The 26,301-nt window shown below is 45.1% G+C and overlaps 1 protein-coding gene across 2 annotated transcripts in view; it reads left to right on the forward strand.

Moving 5' to 3' along the window:
- The window catches only part of cadm3 (cell adhesion molecule 3), an 84,738-nt gene that overhangs the window by 52,449 nt on the left and 5,988 nt on the right, over positions 1-26,301 (forward strand). For both annotated transcript variants that reach the window (XM_070973768.1, XM_070973769.1), the window contains exons 4-8: positions 3,108-3,260; positions 8,705-8,842; positions 19,104-19,280; positions 19,927-20,017; positions 25,795-25,967. In XM_070973768.1, the coding sequence (XP_070829869.1) occupies positions 3,108-3,260; positions 8,705-8,842; positions 19,104-19,280; positions 19,927-20,017; positions 25,795-25,967 (732 nt within the window). The remainder of the gene's footprint in view (positions 1-3,107; positions 3,261-8,704; positions 8,843-19,103; positions 19,281-19,926; positions 20,018-25,794; positions 25,968-26,301) is intronic.

Genomic DNA, 26,301 nt, shown 5'->3' on the forward strand with positions numbered 1-26,301 from the left:
GTGGCTCAATACTGACAGAAGCAAATAAACAATAAGATATGAAAAAACATAACACATAATTAAATTACCCACACATATTTGCACCCGCCCACGCCATACTGTTTTCTTGACATTTTCGGGATAAAATGAATGCATTCCTGAACGCAGTGGAGGCTCACTGGTTTGCTGCAGTGATGTAGCAGTGCACTGGGGGTGTGGTCATTGCACTGTGACATCACTCTTAGGTGTGGTTACAGGTGCAACACAGCTGACTTGAACATCAAACGGAAGAGATCAATGAAGCGCTGATCTTTACCTTGGTGGTTTTCCCATTGAGCACATTTAAAGTAGCCATACCTGAGATAGCATACTTGGCCGGTCAGTTAATGATAAGCAGAAAAATGTAATTTCTGAGGAGCTGCTGTCTTTAAATTGGACTTGTGAGTTCATATTTTCCAGGTGAGAATTTGATTACTAGTCTGCTTTGCGTTGATGTACGAGTCCCCTGTTGAAAATAGTGAATGATTCCACATTTAAGCTTCATGTTTTAGTCAAGAGAGAGCCGATGATACGAAACCACAAACAAACCAGAGGCTCAGACATGTTTGAAAATGTCACAAATTATTCATTCAACCTTGGTGATGGTTGAATGATTGAGTGGCAACCCTCATTTACAGTGACATAGAGTCTGTTAGCCTGCTGGCTATATGCGTAGCTAGCAAAAAACACATGTTACGTGGGGTTTAGTCAGAAAGCTGTATTGATAGTAGAAGTAGTAGTAGTAGTAGTAGTAGTAGTATTGCTGATAGTAGCAAAGACTAAATCATTTGGACACATGAAGCATAAAGATGAACTTTCAGCAAATTAATAAAATAATCAAGTTAGCATATGGCTTAAAGTTAGCTTACTAAATTGATTGATAAGACATTTAAGTTTTATGATAGCATGTGGTTTCAAGCTAGTTTACTAACTTGACTGGTTAAACAATCAAGTTAGTAAACTAGCATATCTCTTCAAGCTAGCTTACTAACTTGATTGCTAAAACAATCAAGTTAGTAAACTAGCATGTTAGCTGGCTGGCTAACAGCTGTTTTTCTGACTGTCTCTGTTCTTTCCAAAGCCAAACCAGGTGCTAATGAGGGTCGTATTGTTGTTAGCAAACACCAGAACTACAACTTGAACTCCACTATTAACCCCACCCGTCCTTACTACCTTAAACTATGTTCACAACTGCTGTGACACAGCGAACAGAAGTGCTTCTGTGGGCAACTTACAGCGAGGGGCCACTTTTTCTGTTACACACCTGCTGACCTGAGCTGATTCTCCATTCATTTGTGTCATATCAGGCGCTCAGAAGCCTCCCCTGTGGCTACGTCTACTTCTAGTACATCCAACATTACCTAAAATAAAGCTGTTATTTTAGCTGAGTCTTCTCAAACTTCAGCTCCTCTGGTTTCAGAGTTGAGACTTGGGATTGAAAAAAAGTGCCATGGTAACTCCAAACAACTTGAACGTGGGAACAAATCTATCAGACTGTTTGCTTTACGTGACCGCAGTTGCTTTTTTTTTTTTTTTTTTTTGCAGGTATCCGCTTTCTTTTAGTCTGGTTTGCTGTATGTTAAGTCAGTGTTTGTGGGGGAGCCAACTCTACATGATGGCGCCGGAGAACAAAGCTGAAAAAGGCTTTACTGAGACAGAGAGATAGACGGATAGACATCTAGATAGACAGGCAGATGGAAGGTAGGGAGACAGACAGCAATCACACAGCACAAACACCGTAGAGGTCAATGCTATCACGGAAACGAGCGGTTATTTCGTAGCATTTCATCATCATCATCTATCTTGGTCGCTTGCGCTCTCTCTCCCTCTTTCATGGCTGGATTTCTCATTGATGACAAAGCCATTTATGTCTCTCTTATGTTCCCCCCCGCCTCCTTCCTCTTCATCCTCCTCCCTCCTCCTACTCCTCCACCCATCCCTCACTGTCTCTCCCTTATTCTCCTTGCTATTTATGCTTCCTCTGTTTTATTTTTCAGTTTTTTTCCTTCTCTCTCTCTCTCTTGCACTTTCTCTCTCTCTCTGTCTCTCATACTCGTTTTACATCTCCTCTCTTTACTCCCCTCTTTGGCTCTCTTTGCCTTGTTCGCACTCACATCTCAGCTATTTTTTCCTCCTCTCTCACCTCATCTTCATCACTCCGCCTTCTCCTCCTCCCCCTCCTCCTCTCTCGCTCCATCTTACATCATTTTCTCTCTAAACACCTCTCTCCCCCCTCCCTCTCCTCCTCCTTTCCATTTTACCTTTCTCTTTCCCATGATTTAAATTCTGCACATCATCTTTCTTACTTTCCTTTTACTCTGCTCTCCCCTTTCTGGCTCGCCCTCCTTTACATGCTTTCTTCCTCTCTTCCCGCCTCCCTTATTTTTCTCGCTACATCTCCACCACCTCTCCTTTTCTTTTCAATGTTTCTTTCCCTACTTTCTCCTTTCCTCTAACTCCCCTTTTCCCCTTCTTTCAACACCTTTTTTTGCCACATCTTTCTCCTTCACCTCTGCCACGTTCACCCCATCCCACCCTGTCACCCCCTTTACCGTCTGTTTCACCTTTTTCACCCTCCTGTCTCTCACCTTCCTGCCTCCTTCACCTGGTTTTCCTTCCCTGTCCTCCCCTCCCATCTCTCAGCCATCTCCTTCCTTTTTCTTCATCCTTACATCCCTTCTCCTTTCTCCTTCTCTCCTGCCTTATGGTACATTTCTTCTCCCACCTCCACAGACAGCTCTCCTCTTTCCTGTCCTCCCCCAACCTCCCCCACTCATCTTTTCTCCCGTTTTTCCTTCTCCTGTCTCTACCTTTTTTCTGTCCCTTCTACCTTACTCATGCTCTTGTGAGAAACCAGTAGAGCCAATACGAGAGCTACCAGACATCCATCATAATATGAAATAAATATCCAATTAATTACTTAAGTCATAAAAGTTTAAAGCCAAGCTGAACACTTTCAATAAGTAAATAGATAGAATAATTAAGAAAGCATACCTTACACAGCTACTCTCTTTAAATAATTCATAAAGCAGAACAATTACATATGCACATTTCTAATTATTGATATCCTGTTCCTCTCCTTCCTTCAGCGCTGAGAGATAACCGCATCCAGCTGCACCGCTCAACATCCACCGAGCTTTCCATCACCATCGCCGAAGTGCAGCTGTCTGACGAGGGCGAGTACACCTGCTCCATCTTCACCATGCCGGTCCGCACCGCTCGAGCCACCGTCACCGTGCTAGGTGGGTCATGCTAACGCACATGCTGTGTATATTCTCATATCAGGGGGAAAATCTCTCACCTTGATGTTACCAGAAACAGAGTTTGCAACTTTTCCAGACCTTAAAATAAGCCCTGGAAATGAAAGTGCAACGTAAATGTGGCTCTAACAGCTGTGTTAAATCCGTTTTCTGGATTTTGAGAAAATGAGAACATGCTCTTGATAAGAAAATCAATTGTTTAATTTTTCATTATAATTTTTGTAAAACTCCCTTTACTCTATTAATTCTAACCTTCCTATCTGTCTGTCCATGGAGGAGGATCCCTCTGTGTGAGGCCCGTCCTGAGGTTTCTTCAGATTTTTATTTCCTGCGTGGGCTTTTTATAAAAATTTTCCTTTGTTCTCGCGGAGGCCTAATGGCGCAGAGTGACATTCTTACCTTCCTTGTGTTCACACCCTGCCACGTCTTCTTTGAGACTGATTGACGGCTGTACACATCAGCTTGACTGCAGTCTATCTTAATTTCTCTCCCGAACCTGTAGGATTGTGACAAATTTAAATGGATGATTTGAAGCTTTTGCCATCTTTTCTTATTTTCTCCTCAGTTGTCACGTTGTTTATAACAATTTTACAGCAATGTCGACTTGCTGGTTTCAGAGTACACACAGAAAATGTAGAAAAAGTGACTCAAATTCACCTTCACGCGCTGCTGTGGCATTGTAGCCTGATGGACCCTGCTGAGTTTACCCTCTCTCAAAGCAGAATGAATTTTGACCCTGTGGGGGTCTATTGAAGGTGTGACATGCTAAGACAGGCTGCCTGTTGGTCTCAGGCAAAGTGTTGGGGTTGCAGTAATTCCATGAACTTGTGAAAGACCAATTAGAAAAGAATGCCAACAATCAGCGCAGCAAAGGCGGAAATATCCGACCTTTAGTTACTAATGTGCGGAAAGCTGCAAGAGCACTGAATCATGGTAATATTAAGCCTCCACCGCCCTCCTCATGATGCCTTCATCCAGTTTGATCCGGATCCTTGCTTATAGAGTTAACCTTTGTATAAGGTTATGACCTCACATAACTCTTGTGTGGAGATAAACCAGCTCCACTCATCCTCTTTGAGATGGATGTTATTACCTACGTGCAGCACTTCCTTGCAGCCTGCAATAAATTGCGGTCATCCTGTCAGTGGCGGTTGGGCCTGTTTATTGATTGGACATTGGCGTAATCGGCTTTGGACCCCCGCAAACAGTCTTTCAAGTATTGATTTTTATTAGTCAAGTTGTTGTTGTTCGTCAGTGTCAGCTAATTCTGGCCGTATTTCATGGTTTCACTTGAAGATGAGAACAAAGCAATGTGCTTGGCAATACTGTAATGCACCAGCTATGGCCATGCAACCGCAATGGAGACTTACTGTATACATGGGAGAGACAGCTGGTCAGATATTCCTGGGAGGTTGTGGTCGGCAGATTTACGGCCAACGTTTCAAAGCATCCAGTTCCACTTTGAAATTGCTGTGTAATCAAATTGAGCCATTCTTTGAGCTGATCACTAAAATCCTACATCCACATTTGGACAAATATGGACTTACGGTCACTTATTTGTGATATTGAGAAGGTTTTTAGCAATTTTTGCCATTTCCACTCAGTTTTTCTAATCCAATACACCATAATTTGCCAACAAATTGTTGGAGGCAAACCAAGCTGCAGAGGGTTTCTGCCTAATTCTCTTGGAAAATGAATCAAGTGACAACAAGAGATGCTGGATTTTTTCAAATTCTGGGTAGGGCAGGGTAGCTTATGTTTACAACGGCTGCTCTGCGACTGAAAGGCCACGGGGTTGTTCCCCAAATTTAAGGTTTGTCAGTCAACAGCTGTGGAAGCATCCTTGAATAAATCATTTTCTTGATATTTATTCAGATGCCTCGGCAGTGCTGCAGAGTGTATAGAAAAGAATTCAATATAGTTGCTCTGGACAACAGCATGAGCGAAATGGCCGAAATGTTAATGTGTTTGTGTGTGTGCAAAGGGGGGAGGGGAAGGCGAGTGTCAAGGGAGGGTGAAGACTGGTCTGCTCTGGCTCTTTAAATTCAGATTAACATGAGAATCACTCCTATATTTCTTCCAATTTTGCAGTAATTGTGATTCAAGCATTTTTCATTTGCTGTAATTGACAGCTGTGACACTGTATTCTACGGTCAATAAATATTTCATGACCCCTGAGAGGGAGACAACCCATTAAAAATGTATGGTAAAATGTCTAAAACGCACAGTTCCCTATGGGAAAATCAGCCAAACATATCGAGCTTTGGCACAGCAGTGGTCATGTGTGTGAGTCATTCTTGTTTTGACAGACAAACACACACGAGCCCGTAACTGCTGAGTACGGTCAGTTTGAAATCCTGCGCGTCTGTTAGCGTAAAACGTGTGGCATGCCTCACCGCTCGCTCCTGAGCTGAGCAGAGAATAATTTATAATGGCTTTATTCACTTTTATTCTCCTTGTAGAGAAAAGGGTCTCGACAGGGCTTCTCCAACCAACTCTATATGTGCAGTATTATTCCCTTATTAATATTCAATGTTACTTTACTGCCAGAGAGCTTCCGCACACAGTGCTCTACATCAAATACTGCTACATTAAAAATTTACCACATTTTTATTTTTTTGATCTATACCATGTTAGCTCACAGCATCTTATAGAGGTATCTATCTATCTATCTATCTATCTATCTATCTATCTATCTATCTATCTATCTATCTATCTATCTATCTATCTATCTATCTATCTATCTATCTATCCGTCTGTTTGCTACAACTTAGATTCCAAATAACTCGGGACGCTTTGTCAAACAAATAAAAACAGGATTCAGTCGTCTGCAAACAAACTGTGTTTACAGACGACAGTTTTCTGAAGTATTTCTGAGCTCATGTATTAATCTCCTTCATCCAGTCATGTGTTCACAAAGCGGTGAACCTCCCTCCATCCTCGCTGTTGAACGACTGAGCCTTTCCAGGATGCCCCTTTCATACCCAATCATGATACTATCACCTGTTACCAATCACCTGTTTACCTGTGGAATGATCTATCTATCTATCTATCTATCTATCTATCTATCTATCTATCTATCTATCTATCTATCTATCTATCTATCTATCTATCTATCTATCTATCTATCTATCTATCTATCTATCTAGTCATTCCTCACTCCCTGCATACTTGTAATATTCCAGAGCTTTCTAGAATTTTATGGCCCGAATATGTCACATTCGAAAAAAATGGAATAAGTGAGATAAAAACTTGATTTTTTTCTATTTTAATGAAAATACATCACTTTCCCTCCTGGCATCCCTTCATGACTTTGTCTCCCTGCTCCCACTCCTTCAGCTCGCTTCCTGTCAGTCACTCTTTCTCTCGCCTCCCTCAATGAGCAAGGTGGTGCGTACGCAGTAGACGAAAAACCGAATGTTCATTATTTCCAAAAAGCAGTAATCTCCACCAACACTTGGAGAAAAGCGCCGCCCACAATGGCTCCAGATGGGACACGACGAGAAAAGTTTCATTTTCTCCACTCTGGCCTTCAACTGTGACGGTGAAGACGAAGTTGATTCTGAAATATTTGGCAGAGTGCACGTGTAGATTCCTTCTCCTGCATGTGTTGTTTTCACTTCACAATAGCAATTAAGTAAAAATGTTCCTTATTTTAACCGACTATGCCGGAATCTGGAAGAACACCTCTGGGAAAGGAAGCTGTATCATGAAATTTTGGTTTGGCTGGAGGTGTCCTGGTGGCTCACTTGGCGAAACAGAAGCTGACCTTTGGCTCACTTCATCCCACTGTCCCCTTCACTTTGTCTCTCACAGGGCTCCAGTGTCCCCCCCAAAAAAATAACCTTTTAGTCTCACTGAATCATTCTAGCTCCCATCTTGGCTTTTAACTAATGAATTCTGGGAGTCGTATTTAATAATCCCTGCAAAATTTAATTTACTTGACATTTTGAACTGACCTGAAGTACTGGGAATGAACAGTCACACGATATTATTTACCAGACTGACTTCGGCGTGGAAATGCCAAGGCCGTCAGAGATAACGCAGATGTCATGCTGCTGATTTTAAAGCGATAACACATTCCTTGAGTTAATTGACCGTCCACGTTCATCTCAGTTGACATCCATCTTCACTTTTGTGGCTTGACTGCATGTGTTGGGATATTTGATATGTACGGCACAAGTACAAGTGCAATGATAAGTTCTAATTCAGCTTTGGGAATAGTTTTGTCTCTATATTCTGTGGGCTTCTGTCATGCTTTCAAGTCTTACTTAAATGTGGTCGGCGTTTCAGTTATTCAAATTCATCATGAGACTTGCATGCAATGTAGAATCAATGACACAGTGAGAGTCTGCTCTTTGTTATCGTGCAGTGCATCTGAGCATTTCTTTAGCACCGAGACTGTCCTACAACCAGCGGTGCATCGATCCAATCAGCCAGGTCATTATTGGGTCTGATGCTGACCTCATTACAGTAAGCAGATCTGCCACATGCAAGAAATAACTGATCTGCATTAAACAGTTAATCAATGTGATTGTAAAATTTTGTGTTTCCGCATTAAATCACCGCTGATTTTTAGTGCCACAGCAATCCCTGGTGTCATGTTACTTGGATGGAAATTTTCAGATTTTTATAAGAACATTACAGGAGACCTCCTGTTGTATTTTATTGCCTCACATGTCGTCTAAACTCAACCACAAACAGCCGCTGCATCTGATATGAGAGTTTTTGATCTGGTTCCCCGGCCGTCATGGTGGCATCTTTTTTTCAGTCTTCAAAATCCATTACAAATTCATATGATTGGTTTGTGATCTGCTGCCACTGTGGTTTGGGTGTGGTTAAGTCTAGGCGCGAAAAACTGCTTGGTTACAGTCAGGAAAAGATTGTGGTCAACATTTTGTGTTTTTAGTGGTTTTCCAGTGTGAACCTCAGCCTGACCTCCCACCTAAGAGGTTTTGTGGCGCTGTACCAATGTTAAGCTACTTCCGTCCTAGCTTCTCAGGCGCATTAGTCATATGTGCAGCTTTAAGTGGTCACTTGTCAGTAAAACATAGAAATGTTGTTGTGCACCTGCCCTGATGGACACTGATGGGGAGACAGTCGCTTTTATGCTTCTGGGAGCGTTACAGACATCTGAGCTGCTGTGCAATGACTCTGAACCACTTTGGGGCCAAATCATTGCAAGCCTGCGTCATTATTTCTCTCCGAGCTGGCTTCCATCAGAGCTTTCCGAACTGACCAAATAAATTCCCCAATTCAATACACAACAACTTTGCAAAAATTTGCAGTATTCCTTGGAAGCTCAGCTAAACTTTTTTGCTATTTCTGGCTACAAGGTGAGCCTTGCAGCATAAAGTTTTCCCTCCCCCTTGCTAGCTATATAACTCTCTCTCTCCCTCTCTCCCTCCCCCTCCCTCTCTCTCTAGGTGTGCCCGGTAAACCTCAGATCTTGGGCTTTGAGAATGCAGTGCCAGAGGGGGACAAAGTCACCCTGACCTGCACCAGCACCGGCAGCAAACCCCCCGCCAAGCTGCGCTGGTATCGTGGAGACCAGGAGCTGGATGGTGAGAGACACAGGGAGTGTGTGGGACGCTGTGTGTGTGAGTGTGAGTGTGTATTATGGGGTCAGAAAATGTGTGCTGGACGTGTCCCTGGCTTGTACTCACTCTGCTCCTGTGTGTGTGCTAAGGAAATGCGTGTGTGTGGTTGCGTGTATGTGTGTAGGACAGCGCGTGTGAGTGTGTAGCTGCAATGATAGGAATGCGAGGATGCAGTTTGTGCTCGTGCACGTGGGTGTGTGTTCCTCTGCGGGTTTACAGTAGTGTTTGTGTGGCCCTGCTGTAATCAGTGTGTATGTAGATCTCCAAGTGTGTGTGTTCCTACACGTGCACACATCCCTCACATATGAGCATTTGTGTGCATCTTTGATCGTGTGAGAACGTGGCTTGTGTGTGTGATCATGCTGTGTGCGTATTGTGTCCTTGCCACGTTGCCTGCTGTCCCTCTGTGTGTCCCAAACCTGTGCCTGCATATGCGTGTGCGCAAGTGCGACAGCATATGTGTATGTGCAAGTGCGAGAGCATGCTGCTCGCGCGTGTGTGAGTGCAGAAGCATGCTGTGAGTGTGTTTGCATCCTCCTTTCCCATCATTCATTCCTTCATGTCCTGATCCTGTAAATTTGAGCCTATGCATGTATTCAGGAACTGCGAATGTGTTTGCTTTTCTTGTATTTTGTGTGTGTGTGTGTGTGCGTTGATGCAGAATTTATTTGTGCGTGTGTGTGTGTGTCATCCGTTGAGCTGCAACATATCTGCAACTGGGAGTGACACAACAGAGAGCGAGAGATAGCGTGGGTCGGATCTAGCCGGGGATAACGACAGAATCCAGCAATAAAAGGCAGGGCGGAGGAGAGGATGAAGGGATGAGGTCGAACAGAGAAACAGAGATAGAGAGAGCTTTGCATGAGGTCAGACTGACTGGTCTTTTGTTACAGATAAACGGGAGAAATGAGCAGGCAAGGGAAAGAGAGAGCGCAGCGAGGATGCCATGAGAGGACAAATTAACCGGCTTTCTTCTTGCAGATAAACTGAAAATCAAGGAGAGACGATTGGCATCCTCTGACTCACACCAGTGGTATTGGCAGTGGTAGCATTTCTCCAAATTACGACCATGTTTCCCGTAAATCCCCCTGCTTCGTGTTGCCTCATCAGTCAAAGGTTTTCTGTTTAGCTTTACCGAGCAGAACAAACATATTGGAAGTGTTGTTTCTGTCACCCTTTCGCTCCTTCCACCATCTGCCGTTACCAGAAACTCTAAAAGCTTTAAGCCCTGTTTGAAGAACAGCGCCCTCTGTCTGTTTGCAAAGCTCTCCGGCAGATGTCCCGCCAAATCTGCTCCGTGCACACTGTTCAGACTGCTGGATCTTCTTTGCAATTGCCTTTTCTACAGCGATTATACTAATATAATATGGTGATATAATATGTTAATGATTTATTGATGTGAAAATGCTATTCTCAGGCTTTGTGATGCAAAAATGCCCATCTTGTGTCCTGACTGCCTTGGCAGTGTTAGTGTTTGCTATAATTATGGATTGAAATGAATCAAAAGAATGGACTGAAGCTACAAAGAGAAGGAGGAATGGGAGAGCTGCCTGCCTGAGGACAGATTATCTGCTCTTTTTGTTACAGCTGAGCTAAATACAGGAGACAGAGGGAGAGAGGAGTCTGGAGATTGCTGCTTTTTAAAGAGATTGGATTTCTGTTTAAAGGGTCAGCTCGCCCAAAATACAAAAATGTGTATTTTTCCTCTTACCTGTAATAGCAGCCCGCCTCGCTGATTGTTTTGCTTTTATTTGTCCAGCTCTTGAGATATTTGTCTCTCGAGCTTTCTGCCAATGATCCAATATAACGGAGGTGAATGCAATTTGGTTTGCTGGTGTGCTGAAACACTGGAACGTTTAATTGAAAAAAAATCCTCAGCAATGTGTCTTTCCTGACACAATGTTTTGATTACTCCGGATAATCCACAGCCATCACCTGCACAGGAATTACCTGTGCTGAAAAAACAGCCCTATCCCCACGAATTATGCTCATGCTGAACATATCTGCACTTCATGATTTACATCCAGTGCCAGCCCAAAGAGCGCTGCGCTCTTTATGTGGCAAGATGGAGAGTGGAGCTGTGGCGGGAAAGGAGCTGGATGGGTGTGCAGAGTTTATATCCTGTCATAGACGCACAATTAGTGTTTGCTTTCCCTCCTCTGTGACCACAACCTTTCCCCAACCTTAACCATGAAAGGATGCTCTGATTGATCGAGCCGAAAACACTACATCCATACATTTCCCATAATGCAACTTGACAGCATCCTTCATTAGCCGTTTCCCTGTCTGGTGACGTTCGTATCTGAAACTCCGTGCATCATTTTTTTCATGCGGGCTTTCTGTCACAAAGTCTCTCAGCCCGATGATATATGAGACAGATAAGACGCCATCAGGGCGTTTTTAACGCCATGTTTTTTTAAGACTGCGGAAGAGACATGAGGAAGGACACGGGAGACGTTACGACTGCTCCCACTAACTAAACACGTGTGTAAAATTATGCCCCGTTGACCACAGTTTAAATGCCGCTATCCTTCCTATTGCCATGCACATTCGTTGCATAAATGAATTGCTTTAAAAACGTTGGCACTGAATGTTAAAAAGCGCCGTCGTTGAATGCAGTCCAGGGTTTCGCTGAATCAGCGGTCTTGTCTGCTGATAGTTGCATCCAGAGCGCGGGGACATTGGTTCTGTTTAGTAATTTGGGTGAACCGACCCTTTATAAAACGGGAGAAGAGAAAAACGGAGCCAGACAGAGAGAGATTTAAAGGAGATCAACTCGGTGTGAATGATGGTGTGTTCGAGGCCTCGCCCAGCCGCTCTGACACCACACAACACCAATCAGTCATTGCTGGAATGACACGCTCTCTCTCATGCACACACACACAAAGTCGGTTTAACACACAAGCACGGGTAATGGACAGATGATAATCACACACGCACACACACACTGTCGCACTGTGCTCATCTCCGGCTAGCAGCAGAGCACTATGGGTCAGCGTGCTATTAGCACAGCTTCTCATTCATGCAGCTGTTGTCTGTGTGTGTGTGTGTGTGTGTGTGTGTGTGTGTGTGTGTGTGTGTGTGTGTGTGTGTGTGTGTGTGTTGAAAAGATGAGCCCATAGACTGCTGCTCACCACTGCTTCTTTGACAGCATCACTGACAGTGCAAGCGAGGAAGAGGAGAGCTGGAGATAGAGAGAGAGGGGGATGAGGGCGACACAGATGTAGAGTGTGTGTGTGTGTGTGTGTGTGTGTGTGTGTGTGTGTGTGTGTGTGTGAGTGTGAGTGTGTGAGAGACGGCAAGAAAGTGACAGCGAGGGGCTGCAGAGAAAACAGAGAACAGAGAGGCAGTGAGTGAATGAGCGGGAGCGAGAGGGAGCGATGGAAGTTGCAAAGAGGCGACAGAAGAGAGAGAGAGCGAAGGAAAAAGAGCGAGCAGAAGGGGAATTAAGAAAACCACAGAAGAAGAAGAAGAAGCAAGGCGGCTTTGCAGCCGAGTGGGAGCGCAGACTGGGGGCAGAGGATGAAGCAAAGGGGGACCAGTTTTAAAGAAGAGGGGACTGGAGAGCGCAACACGAGAGAGGGGAGAAAAGCAGGGGAGGCTGACGAAATGGAGAGAGAAATCCGGAAAGAGGATTTAGATAGAGAGAGGGGGGAGAGGAGGGGAGACGGGGAGCAAGAGAGTGCGGGAAAGGGAGTGGTAATTGAGAAGAATGAAAGGCTAAGAGCTTTGAAGACTGTATTAGTTGTACTGTGTGAAAGGGCTATGGATCATTTAGTGACATCGATGTATTGGATTGGGGATAATGGGGATTTATGGTGGCACTTAAGGCCACACCGGCTGAATACCGGCCCAAATTGTCATAATGCAGGACGTGGGGCGGATGGCGAAGGGTACATGGGCGTGTGTCCGTATGGAGCAACGTAATGTAAGAGACGAGACGGACGGGGACATCAGAGAGACAGACAGCGGTGGAAGACGTATTCAGATCTCTAAATTAGCACCAACGTGATGTAAAACTCTCGCGTTCAAAGTTTTACTTAGGAGAAATAATCTCCAATTTCTGCTTAACGTAAAAGTAGTCATTTTTCACAATGACACGTCAGATTGGGCTGTAATTACATAGATACGTTAGATAACACCGGCCTTTCGCAGCTTCAGACATGAAGTAGCTTTGAGGCATGAAGAAGATGAGAGAAGTTCTCCCATAGTCTTCATCTACACCCCTTTCAACAGGAGTCAGTTCAAGCCAAGCACAACCACAGCAACAAAACGAGTTTTCATTTCAGATGAATCTGACGCATATTTTTTGATTATTCCCAAAATCATTTAGTCCACAAAATGTCAGCAGGTAGAGAAGCTTTTTTAATCTCAGATTTAGAGGTGATATGTCGCATTTCTGAAGCTGAAGCCAGTGAATGATTCACATCTTTACTTTAAAGCTGACTGCGATTAATTAGCTCTTGTCAATTATGTTGTCAATTATATGTTTGCGGGTAGATTAACTGACTAATCACTTCAGCACTAATTGTCTGTTACAGATGCATTAATACCTAAGAAGAATTTGTTATTGCACAGTGGGTGGTTGAACTCGAACGTTGGGAGGATTTTTTATAGCAATGCGTCATGTTTTACAGGTTTCAGACATCTGTAGTATTTAAAATCTTTGTGATTTTAACTGTAAAATAAATGTGATGAAGTAAGAAGTGCAGTGTTGATATCTGACACGCAGTAAAGTAAAAGAAGAAATGAGCAGAAAATGCAAAAACTGCGATATATCAACAAACAAAATGTTACTTGACTTGAGTAAATGCACCTTTTCACCTCCACCACTGGAAACAGGTGGAGTTCAGAGACGGGAAGACAGAAGCCGGAGCTGTGATCACCTGGTAATCCAGTAACAGGACTAATTAAATCTCTTTCTAAATTAGATGACCTCATACGAACGCTTAGATCAGGCCGCGGCGCTTTCACCGGCCGTAATCCGATTTAAACTTAAAAGTGATGACTGTTTTGATTATTTTAAAACCTCCCCCTTATCCAGAGGAGCAGGGCTTCTGCTGAGCACGCACGGTGGTGTTAAGCCATGCGCTACTGTCTATTCACAGTTACACATTTTCACACCTCAGAGATGCCAAGTAAAACCAGAGTCTTCTACTTCTGGCGACTGAGCAGCTTCGCTGGAGTAGCTGGGGGTTAAGCGCCTTGTTCAGTCAGCGGCGCTGTTGAATAATAAGGAGGTTTTACTCACTCATTCACTCTATCTTCCCACAGTGGCCCATCTGCTCTTGTTTATGTTATATTTTATCCAGAATAGAGTTGCAACTGAAGATTACTTTCATCACAATTTACCTGAGCCCAAAGTGACAGCTTTAAATTACTTACTAAAACCCGGAGACACTCAAGACAAGCAGCGAAACAACACATTTCGCACAGCTAAATAGAATTGTGTGGACTCTGCAAACACTGCAAAGAGGTTTACTGTAATGAATCTTTTGTTTATATTTACTGCATTTGAATATTTCCTGAATTAAAAAAACATCACGTTGATCATTTCACACAAACATCCAAACGTTAAGGCTGCTAATGGCTTGAAGTCGTCCTGTTCCACGAGATGTTAAACCGCATTAAAAGCGGTGACACACACCTCGGCGTCTCATGCAGATGCCTAAGCTTCCCTTTAGCATCTCTATGACACGCACCGGGCTTTCAGCTAACTCCAAAGTAAACCCCTCTGCGGCAGCTGCTCCTGCTGTCCAACACAATCTCATCCCAGGTCGTCCAATACCGACGCCACTTTAAGCCTTTAAAGCCGGAGAGGTTAATGTTGTCAAACAGTCGCGCTTTGGTTCGGTTTAGGCTGTAAAACTACTTGGTTAGGTTCAGGAAAAGTTGGTTCTCTTCTGATTTCTCACAGGACCTGAAGCCCAGTGAAGGTCATGATCTGTCTGACCCGTCCGTGCCTCCATGAGCAGATTCTCCTGCTCTTTATACGACGTCACCGCGCTCTGAGTGTCTAATATTGCCACGGATGGGCTCGCAGTCGAGTTCGCTGAAAGCCTGGTGCATCTCAAGAGAGAGAGCCCAGGCTCCAAAAGCTAACTCCTCCTCCTCCTCCTCCTCGCAGATTCATTCCTTTGATTATAAAAACAGCATTTTACATCTCATTATGAGACTGATTTGGTTCCATCCGCTAATCGATTCCTTGGCTGATTGTCTGAGCTCTGATCCAGACCCTGTCGTCACGAGCGCCCTTCTCCAGCGTTAAAGGCCCAAACATGCTGCATGCACTTGTTTGATTCTCCTAATATGATTATTTTATGGCCGATTGTACGCTTGAGGGTTGAAACATCAACAGCACCAGTGCCTCATCTGCATCGCATCACCACCTTGGGGGAAGTTAGTCTCAAGGATGTGCCAGTTGCCCACCTTTTTACTCCAGGAATAGGAGTTTTAATAAAAATGTATGCGGGTGCACCATGAAACTTTTAGCAGGTGCTGGAATATACTTGTGATTAAATAATAAAGGAGAATGCTGCACGTAGACTGATTGAATATTGATATTTATTTTTAATGATTTATCAGTCATTAAAAACATTACTTTGATTGATTTGGTATTTTCTGAACTGTTGTAAACCCTTAAGCTGTTTTTTAATAAGCATGAGTAGCATTGGGTGACCTTCTCTTGTTTAATTAACGTTTTTTAAGGAGGTTATCAGAATCAACAAATAGTATTTTCTTTCAGATAAGCTCTCTTAAAGAGGTTAGCATTTACCCGCTGCATGCTTTTCTGTGAATATATGTGGCTTATAATTTATTCTTTGTTTCCTTTATATTTAACGCTGATCAGCAATAATTGTTCACACCTTTATTTTTACCTCTACCCACCATCATCTCAGCATCGTGTTTTCTGTTGCACGGTCTGCTCTACAGTCTCCTCATATATGTGGAGACCCAGCTTGCTCTCTAGCTTCAGGGTACAACTCTCATACTTTGCACATAAATTAAACCTGCACTAACTGTTTTTTTGCCACTTGGGAGCCGTGGAAACAAGCTGCAACCAACACTGACGTCTTATAAAGTCGGATCTGTCGAACTTGGTGCAGCAGCGACATTTACATATTCGGCAGCCATGGAGCTGCATTATCGCTCACTTAGAGTCGTGTTTGCATCCACCTGATTAATGTACGTCCAGGATTCCCTCTCTTTCAGCTCTGTTTTAGTCTCCATTAACGGCTCAGGCAATATCTAATTGCTCCTCTATGATCACCAGCTCGTCGCTAACTGTACCTGTCTGGTGTTCGGAGCTGGAAACAGCCGCCTGCTGCAGCTGGAAATGAGGCTACGAGAGCTGCTGTGGCCCGAAACAACAAGTTGAAAGACACTGACAAACACTAGAGTCAGGTGATAACACCTCTGTTGTTTCATCACTGTGAATGATCTCTTTCACGTAGTCCCATAAGACATTATAAAAATGATTATAGCTGCTTTAACTACAATTAAAGGGTCTGTTAGCCCAAATCACATATTCTCACTTACATCTGGTGCCTAGCCATGCAGACAGTTTTCATTTTATTTGTGCAGATTTTGAGATGTCGCCAAGATCGCGGTGAATATAATTTCGTTCTAAGTCCTCATAGAATTGAAGAATGTCAACAGCAACGACTGCTTCCAGAGACAACATCCTGATTACTCTGGATAATCCACCAGGGGGCCGTTTTCACTGGAACTACTTCCTAACAGAGAAATATTCCCCAGGATGAAGACGTGCTCGCAGCCTGTTGTGGGGATTATGCAGAGTAATGAGGATGTATTTGGATTGAGACGCTGTGTGAACCACAATCCAGAAACACCATTGCATGTCTGGGCGGAGACAGGATTGTGAAAGATGAACATCTTGAAACCTGGACAAAAAACAAAAATGAGCTAAAGTATATATAGTTTTTTGTAATTCGTGTGAGCTGACCCCGCGTTATCAGCTCAACACGACCTGTTGCCGCTCTCCGGTCCGATTTGCTTGTTGCTCTGCTTTCATGCAAATCTACCCTGATTATCTAATAATGAACGGAGGAAATGTGAATTATGACTAAACGTGCATCACTGCCGTCTTGGGGAAAAAACACTTAAACTGACTGCATCTTATTTTTTCCTTAATGAATGTGCTGAGTCGGTTTGGTGACCCCTTGGGCCTGAAAAACTTATTAAAACACAATTGTGTGATTTCAGAAATACTGTACGCGAGAGACAGCGAGTAAACAAACAGCATTTCTTCAATCCCAGGTCTGGTTTTGGAAATGCATGGTCTTTAATAAAGGCGACATACTGTCTGTGTGCCGAGAGAGAGGGGAGTGATGAAAGGACTCCTCTGAGCGGCGTGGGATTATTGAAATGCACCTGGAAAGTAAACTAATTTTCTCTGTGGGTCAGAGGACTGGTTATGGTAATAAAAAGAGAGATGTCATTAGATTCAGTGGTGTTTGAAGAGTTCTCTGGAGGAGGAGGAGGAGGAGGAGGAGGAGGAGGAAGAGGAGGAGGGGTCTGTAATATCTGTGTGTTTGAGAGAAAAAGGCGAGACAGAGGAAAAAGTGTATGTGTGTGTTTTCCAATCTGCTCCCCAGCCACTATCTGTGTCTCCTCTGTGTGTATGTTATTCAGGAGCCTGACCTACATGTGCTCACGCTCGTGTGTGCATGTGTGTGTGCGTCAGTCCACGCAGGAGAAAGTGATAAGGTTCCGGTCCACTTTCCAAGATTCACCAACCACTTTCACGCTCTGACCGCCCAGTTTGAGATTTCCTCTTACAATAGAGTGCGATCTCGGATGGCAGTCTCCGCTGTGTTTATGCTTTCATACTTTGTCTGCTGCTCCTCACACTCGCTTGCACCTGCCCAGTTCTCCTTCTTCTTCTTCTTTTGATTCTGCACAGACTGCTGTGGATGCTGCCAGAAATGTAAAGCGAAAGGAAGGAGAGGGGAAACAGCAAAGTTAAGCCGTAAAAGCAGACCTGTTTTATCACCCAAAATAACAAAATGTGGCTGCAACAGCTTGCCTGTAAGATGCTGTAGATTCTCTTTATTTGCTGAAATGAAGCTCTGCTCCTGTGTATAGATGCCTCTCCGTCCTCAGTGATGGATTACATCATGTGAAATGCAAGCTGTCTCCTAAGCAACAGCGAGCGAGCGAGTCCAAAAAGAGCCGGACTTAGTAACATTAGATCTTTAGTCTCTCTCGTCCCTTTGGTGTCCTTCAGCGTGGGACATCACAGACAGGCCTGGTTAGCAAACATGAGCGCGCCGCTCGCACTGATGTTGCATTACAGGGCTTGAAGGAAAGTGAGATTTTTACTTTCTTTACTTTTAGCATGAGCAAGGATGTTGTGGCTGGATGTGCGACTGACACCGTCTGGAGTGTTTATTTATATATATATATATATATATATATATATATATATAAGCGAGTAAATTTGAGCTGTTTCCACCACAATGGCAGCATTTTAGAACACGAGACAAATTTAACTGACCAACATTTCCATCACTGATTCCTTTTTTTGTTAATAGCTGAGTGACGCACTGTTCAAAACCCCAAAGATATTCAATGTACAGCAACATGAAAGAGAGAAATGAAGCAAATCCTCTCATTTGAGAAGCTGGGACCAGCGAACGTTTGGCACCTTGATTAATCACATTAATCAATTGTAAAAATAGTTGTTGATTAATTTTCTGTTGTTCCTCGAACCGGCTGATCATTTCGTCAAAGTGAGAGAAATACAAACCTCAGACCGTGTTACGGCTGCTGCTCGTAGTAACCTTTGAAGATAAACCTGCAGGCTTTATATGATCACATTTGGTTCGATAAAACTTTTATATACATCACCGAATGAGTCAGCGGAAAAACATTGATCCTTTTAGTGGTAAAATGTATGATATTGCTTTAGAAATGTGTGGAAGTGCACTGCTAGACCTGCAGTGTATGTGGCACACAGTGGTAGCAGAGCAAAACACCCAGGGGCACAAGGTAACTGCACAGAAAAGCCATTTTTCATTTAATGGGAACAAATGGGGGTCACAGCAGTTCTGTACAGCTGTACAACATGAAACCGCCACATCCTAATTACAGTGAAAGACCCTTCCTCTGTGCCTTGTCTCGGGCTTGTGCTGTACTATTCCCCGGTTAAGATGCGGACGCCTTCCTCTTGACTGTCCCCTCCCCTTCTCGTCCCTCTTCACCTCAGGACGTCCAGACGTGGTGTTGTCCGTTCCAGACGAGCCCACGTACAACGTGAGCAGCGAGCTCACCCTGAAGGTGAGCCGCAGCGACGACAACGCCCTCATCACCTGCGCCGTCGACCATCCCTCTCTCGCCCCGGGGGACAAGAGGAGCGAGCAGGCTCTGCGGGTGTTGTGTGAGTCAACTGGGAAATGGGTGGATGGGGAGGAGAGGAGATAAGAGAGGATGCTGGGGGAGGAGAGGGGGAGGAGAGGACAGACGGATGCGAGAGGGAAATGGAAACCTCAAACTGCTTTGTTTTTTATTTCTGCCTTGCTCTTCTATTTTATTAGGCAGTGTAGGCACATTTCCCCCATTTTGCAGCTTGATCTCTGGCCCAATAATTTCACATTAGCTGCTGGTAATAATGACCACACAGGAATTTAACCTTTCTCTGCTGGCGCTCTCGCCCAGAGTTGAGTCACTGTGGATAAGAAGAGCAGGTTATCATCGAAAATGAGACTATATTTGGAGCATTTCGGAGTCTGGGTTGGTGCTGCCACCCTGTGGGAAGGCTGACGGTACTGCATCGCCGAGGGAGAGTGATGTCGTTGTGTAAGGGGTTATGTCATTGTGGTAGGCAGAGAGCTGGGGACGCCTACAGGATGCAGATGGGAGTCGATGGAGACGGGGATGAATGAGACTATCGCTGCTGTTTCCATGTCTGCACGGTTATGAGTCCCGTGTTATGTAACTACACCCTGTGTGTGTGTGTGTGTGTGTGTGTGTGTGTGTGTGTGTGTGTGTGTGTGTGTGTGTGTGTGTTTGCCTTCCACTTACAGATTCCCCAAACGTGCACATCCTGCCCGAGAGCGATCTGCCCAGAGAGGGAGAGAAGTTTCATCTTCAGTGTTTGGGCGAGGGCAACCCCGAGTAAGTCATACACACACACACACACACACACACACACACACACACACACACACACACGTTTCATTCACTCCATGTCTGCCCGTGTGCAAGCATACACACACAGAAACACACAGTGCGTACTGCAGGTGCACCCATACACATGCACACCTACACCTTTTCTTCACATGTACAGATTTCGGTTAGAGATCATTGGTTAGTTGATTGACCTCAAACTGCAGCACAAAAAGGATTAAATGTAACTTTAAGCAATTAAATAAACAGTGCATCCAAACAATATCCATCCATCCATCCATTGTCTATACCTGACTATCCCTTTTCGGGGTTGCGGGGGCGCTGGAGCCTATCCCAGCTGTCAACGGGCGAGAGGCGGGGTCGCCAGGCGATCGCAGGGCAACATATACAAACAAACAACCATTCACACTCACACTCACACCTAAGGACAATTTAGAGTCACCAATCAACCTAATGAGCATGTTTTTGGTCTGCGGGAGGAAGCCGGAGTGCCCGGAGAGAAGCCACGCATGCACGGGAAGAACATGCAAACTTCACACAGAAAGGCCCCGCCCGGGGATCGAACCGGCGACCTTCTTGCTGTGAGGCACGCGCACTACCTGCTGCGTCACCGTGCCGCCCCAAACAATATCCAATATGCAAAATCACTGTCAGCACATAAGTACAATGACTGAACATCGCAGTTTGCAGCATAGCTAAGGTTTTCTGATCTGTGCCATCAAGCAGTGAATTATGATAATTCGCTCACATTTTACAGGAGTCTCCATAGATGGAGGACTTAATGGTACATTCTGTATGCCGGAGCCACAGCGGCACAGGAGCTGTTCGTGCGGCACGTCTGTATGATGACAGGCAGAACCTCGCAAATGAAATTCTCATATGAGCCTCAGTAAAGTTTTTACTGTTTGTTTACTGCAGATGGACCAACAAATCCTCATCGTTTAACTGCAGAACGTGTCTGTCCGCGCCCTCTAAAATCACCCACGAGTCGTTTTCTCTCCTCTGGTCGGGTTTGGTTTGGGCTCGGGTCAGGTTAGGGAAGGATGGCGGTCGTGGTTAGAAGACAGCTGCGCCGTTCGTCTTCGGTGTCAAAGTCAGACGACTTTTTGAGAGGCTGTAACATCGGCGTTACGCTGATCATGAAAGCATAAATATATGAAGGTGTTTGAACAAAGGGCCGATGCTGACATTTTTCTGGTGGTCATTTCAGGTTTTATGAACTGTCTGTCTGACAGAGCTCGTAGCCTTTTTATCTTCTCTTCTCAGCCCGTGCTAATGTAATCTCTCTCCTTGATCTTGACCCAGGTGTGACATATTTTTTCCTCGCCTGGTTCATCTGTGTAACCCAATAAATGATCAATTAAATCAAGCCGAGGCTTTCTCGAACATTGCTTGTTTTTCTCTTACCGAAGCCTGAGCTGATGGAAGCCTTGACTCTCAAACAAGGCAGGCTGGGCGCTGCTGTCCTTGGTCCAATCAAAGCATTTTTCCCACAGTCATGTAGGGGGTCTCAATAGGCTCGAGCAGCACTTTGGATGAGCACATAAAGAAGCAGACAAACATGAAACCCACCCACATTTAGTCACTGAAAAGGTGTCAAATTACACGGCAGGTACACAATCACAAAGCACAAAAGAATGCTTAAAAATGCACTTGCCCACACAGCCCTACAGGCTACATGTCAGGGAGCAGCGCTGACAGTCTGCAGGCACGGGGACGCACTCGGAAGCAGTCGCACATCGGCATGCTCCATTTCTGACACCTTCACGTGCAAGCAGTCGCTCGTCGCACGGAAATAAACACACATGGGCACCGTTTGCCAAAACACCTGCTTGTACAAGCTCTCGCGTGTTCACTGATAGCGTGTACGCAATTATTCTGATGCACGCACGCACACACACACGGAAACAAACTGCAAACCTGGTCTTAAATCCTGCCCACACAAATACACTCTTTCCCTTGGCCTTTCTGCATTATAGATGAACCTCCAGCCAACCCCCATCGATCCGCACCCCTCCCCTCCCTCCCTCCCTCCCTCCCTCCCTGCCTCCCTGCCTCCCTCCATCCCTCCATCATCGGGTATCTCTCTGCCGCCGTGTCACTCACGGCTCGTTCGCCCCTCTCCGTCTTGTCACGACGCCTCCCTGCCCTCCTCCCCCTCCTCCTTCACATCCACCTCTCCCCGTCCTTTTCAATAACTCTCCTCTATCTCTCCCCACACCTTTTCCCTCTTAACTCCACACCCCTCCTCCTCCTCCTCTTCCTCCAGTCGCCGGCCCCTCCCTTATCCCCCCTGTCAGCTCATCGCAGGAGAGGCGAGGAATAAGACTAGCCGTTTAGTTTGATTGGCAGGTGGAACAGATAGGGGGCGGGGAAGGAGGAGGTGACTGTCATCGAATGTACGTGCCTTTACAGACAGCAAGGGAGTCGATAAATTATAGACAGGAGGAAAGCAGGGCGTGAACAGTGTGCCACGGCCAGGGGTTAAATTTACCCAGGGACCACCTGTGCTAGAAATATATTTACCTGTGATACAATCAGACTGCATGAAAGCATCTATTAAATGATGTATGTTCTATGAAAGAAATGGCCTTGTTCTATGGTAATAAATGGCTGCACGTCATTGGAAATGGCCCTGACAGCGCAGGGGTTCAGGGTTCAGCTCCCAGCGGGACCACCCGCAGTCCAAAAATGTATTTAACTCATGGAGACACGACGAGGCTCGAGATAAAAGCGTCCATCGAGAGGCAGAGGCTGTGCGTAAAAAACAACGAGGCTATAGAAGACGAGAAGAGAGAAACTGTGAGATCGAGGCAGCAACAAAAAAAAAAAAAATGACAAGGGAAGGAGAGAGGGAAGGAAAACAAACCGACAGGAGAGGGAGAGGTAGAGGGAAGCGGAGGAAAGCGTGGGCGGAGAGGAGACAGAAAGATTTGGTGACAAGCGGCGAATGACTAAGACAGAGAAGGAGAGCAAACAAGAGAAAGCCAGTGTGTGTGTGTGTGTGTGTGTGTGTGTGTGTGCGTGCGTGTGCGTGAGGGCGAGCGTGCTCAGTTATGTGCACCGCTGCTTGTGGATGAGCTACTGTCCAATCAAATCAGATACAACCCCCCCCCCTCCCCGCAGCTGTCAGTCAAAACCCAATCACCAGGACGACACCTTTCCTCCGACACACCCGGCCACTCTGATCCCCCTCCTCTGCTCGAGCTGCCCTCCCCAGTCGCACTCGGTGGACGTCGCACTCCGTTCCACGATACACACTTTTCTCTCCGTGGTCGCATCGTGTCAGATTGAAAAGAATAACTCGCCGCATCAAATTCTATACTGTGTTTCCTTGACAGCCGGTAGCAAGAGCTTTTAATAGAAGAGAAAGGAATTCGCGCTCTGCGTTCTATTGTGTTTCCCGTGGATTCGATCGGAGGGTCTGCAGTTGCGTCACATTGCCGCGTTTGAAGTCGTTCAACCAAGTTCAGCTCCCAAAGACTGCTCTCTTAACACCGTTACAGCTAAAGCGCTTGCATAACTTTGACCTATTAAGTGCAAGCTTCCTTATGTTCGCAAGGTCACGGCCGCAGTTAGAAAGCAGCAGGTGACGTGTAACAGGATTGCAGTAATCTGTAATCTGCGAGAGGTTAAGCCCCGGCCGTGTTGTACAGTATACTTCCCAGGAAAAGAGCAAAACCAGCCATGAATTGATCTCACTAACAAGTCTTGTGTGTGTAACCAAAGCCTGATGTAGTTTATTCGTCTCTCGTGTCACCAAACAACTGCTAAAGCTCATCAGTGAGCCACATCATTGCACTCAGAGTCCTGCTCCTTGTTATAATGGGCCTAAATACTCACTAGTGCACCGAATGTGCATTCATCCGCAGCGCAAAATAGTCCCCAATTTACTCCTGTTACAGCGACCAGTGTGCAGCAGTTTCAGGAAATGAAACTACACTGCAGAACTGCAGAGTCAGGCGATTCGTCACTTCATCCATTCTTTAGTTATGAATAGTCCATTCTTCTTTAGTTATGGACGCTTTACATACGTCCATCTTCTGTAAGGAGCGACGGCCTTGGGACTGCGAGCCTCAGACCGTCTGAGTCAGAAAGTGATGAGAGCTGGACGAATGCATCCTCTGTCTTGTCAGGGATGTAGTGAAAATGAGAGCGATGTGAAATAACGCCAGACTTCTCATTTAACAACCTCTAACCGCCCATACGACGGACACGTTTTGTACTCATAAGTGTTGGGTTACAGTGATTTTAGACATTAACATAACTTAGCAAATTGTATTATTAATGTAACAAAAACAGCCAATGGCTAATTCTGTACCGTGATAATGATTATAGATGAGCGATGCAGGGATATGCAGCATACTCTGTGATTCCAATAACGAATGTCTCCAAGCGTATCGTGACTCTTACTCAGTGTTTACTAACGCATGCCTGCTAATTGAAAAGTCTCCACTTAACTCATTGCTCAGACTAAAACACAGATTTGAGACATGCATGATGGGAACTATCGGCACGGTCTGACCAATCAGCCGCCCGCTGTATAACAGAGATTGACTTTTGGGCATTATGTTTAATAACACTACACGTGTTACAGCCTGTAAATGTGAAGTTAATTGTTCAGTTAATTACATATTATATAGCCGTTGGAGGCGGCGTGATGCAGCAGCTGATTACGTTTTACTGCAGGTAACCAGACGACGTTGCCAAACCTGTTTTTTTGGGGGTTTTTTTGGAGCATTGTCGGGTTTTATATGCCTCAGATGTCACATGTTCAAACTTGGAGCTTCCTCGTAAGCCTCCCATGTGTTTGCTCAGCAGCAGGTGTCGAGGGAGCCGACGACGTTCTCATTATTTTTCACTCAGTTGGAGGATTTTGTCCAACAGCAGCGACACAGAGAGAAGTTACAGACTTCGATTTGAAGGTTTTGGTCTGAAGCAGCTCGGGAGAGGAGCCGTATTTCTCCTGCCTTTAACTGTTACTGTCCGACTGCAAATATCCACCTGGCCTCCATCATGATTTTACATATTGCACCTTTAGGTGTCGCTGAGGGTTTTTTCACATTTCCAAGAGCGATTAATCAGTCCGACCCATTCAGGTCTGTCCCCGATTCAGACTCCCTGTCATTGTAATTACTGTACAGCGCTTAAGGACTCGCACATTTACATAATTGATTCTTTTATCGAGGCACGTCTCGCTATCTCTCTCATACACAATCTGTTATGCAGAATGGATTTTTTAAGGCAGGCTGATTTGAAATGCTGATCTTTGTTCTGTCGTCTTCTTCTCCCTCCATCTCTTCTAATCTCGTTTCGTCTTCAAGCTGCGGCACTCCTCTTCCCGTCATTTTCTTCATCGTTCCTTTATTTTTTTTTTACTTTTACAGTCTGCTGAGACGACTCTCCCGTCTCCCCCCTCGGTCCTTTCTCTGTGTTCTTACTGTAGCATCCATCTTTTTTTCTCTTGTTTGTTCTCACCTGCTGCTTTTATCTTTTCTTTTTCCGTCTTCATACCCCCCAGGTCTAACCTCCCCTCCAACCATCTCTTTCTTCCCCTCTCCTTCTCTTCTTCGCCCTTGATCATTTCATTTTTTTCTCTCTCCTGCAGCACTCGTCACACCTCCCTTCTCCTCTCATCTCTTTGTCCCTTTTTTTGATTTTCACTTTTACTTCTTCTGCTTTTTTGGCAAAATGTGCAGACTACATACAGTTTGACTCTCTCTCTCTCTCACTCTCTCTGTGTCTCTCTCTCTCTCTCATCTCAGGCCCACCTCCTACATGTGGGAGAAGAAGGATGGAGAGCTCCCCCCGCTGGCCAAAGTCGATGGTGCTTTCTTGCACTTCGAAGTGCTCAACAAATCAGATAATGGCGTCTACCTCTGCACCGCAGACAACGGCATCGGAAACAGCCAGGGGGAGTACACACTCCTGGTGCAAGGTAACAGGACAAAGTGAAAGGAAGGGAGGGGGCGCAGTCAGGAAGAGGGATGTGTGATGGGGAAGGGGCGTAGGGAAACAGTTGGGATGTCTTCTTCTTTTACGTTTCTTCATCACGTTTTTTTATTTCTGTCGTTTGTTGTGGCTTTTGCTTGTACTTCCATCTTTTTTCTCTTCTGATTTTCTTTCGTTTCTTTCCTCCTGTTTTTGTTTGTCGTTTTGTTTTTTTGTTTTTTTTTTCTCATCCAACCGCGCCAACCATTGCCACCACCACCGCCACCACCGCCATCCAACCGCTTGCCATCCAACCGCTTTTGCTCGTTCTGGCGCTTCTC

This window comes from Chaetodon trifascialis, chromosome 11, assembly GCF_039877785.1.
Source record: "Chaetodon trifascialis isolate fChaTrf1 chromosome 11, fChaTrf1.hap1, whole genome shotgun sequence".
NCBI classification, from domain to species: domain Eukaryota; kingdom Metazoa; phylum Chordata; class Actinopteri; order Chaetodontiformes; family Chaetodontidae; genus Chaetodon; species Chaetodon trifascialis.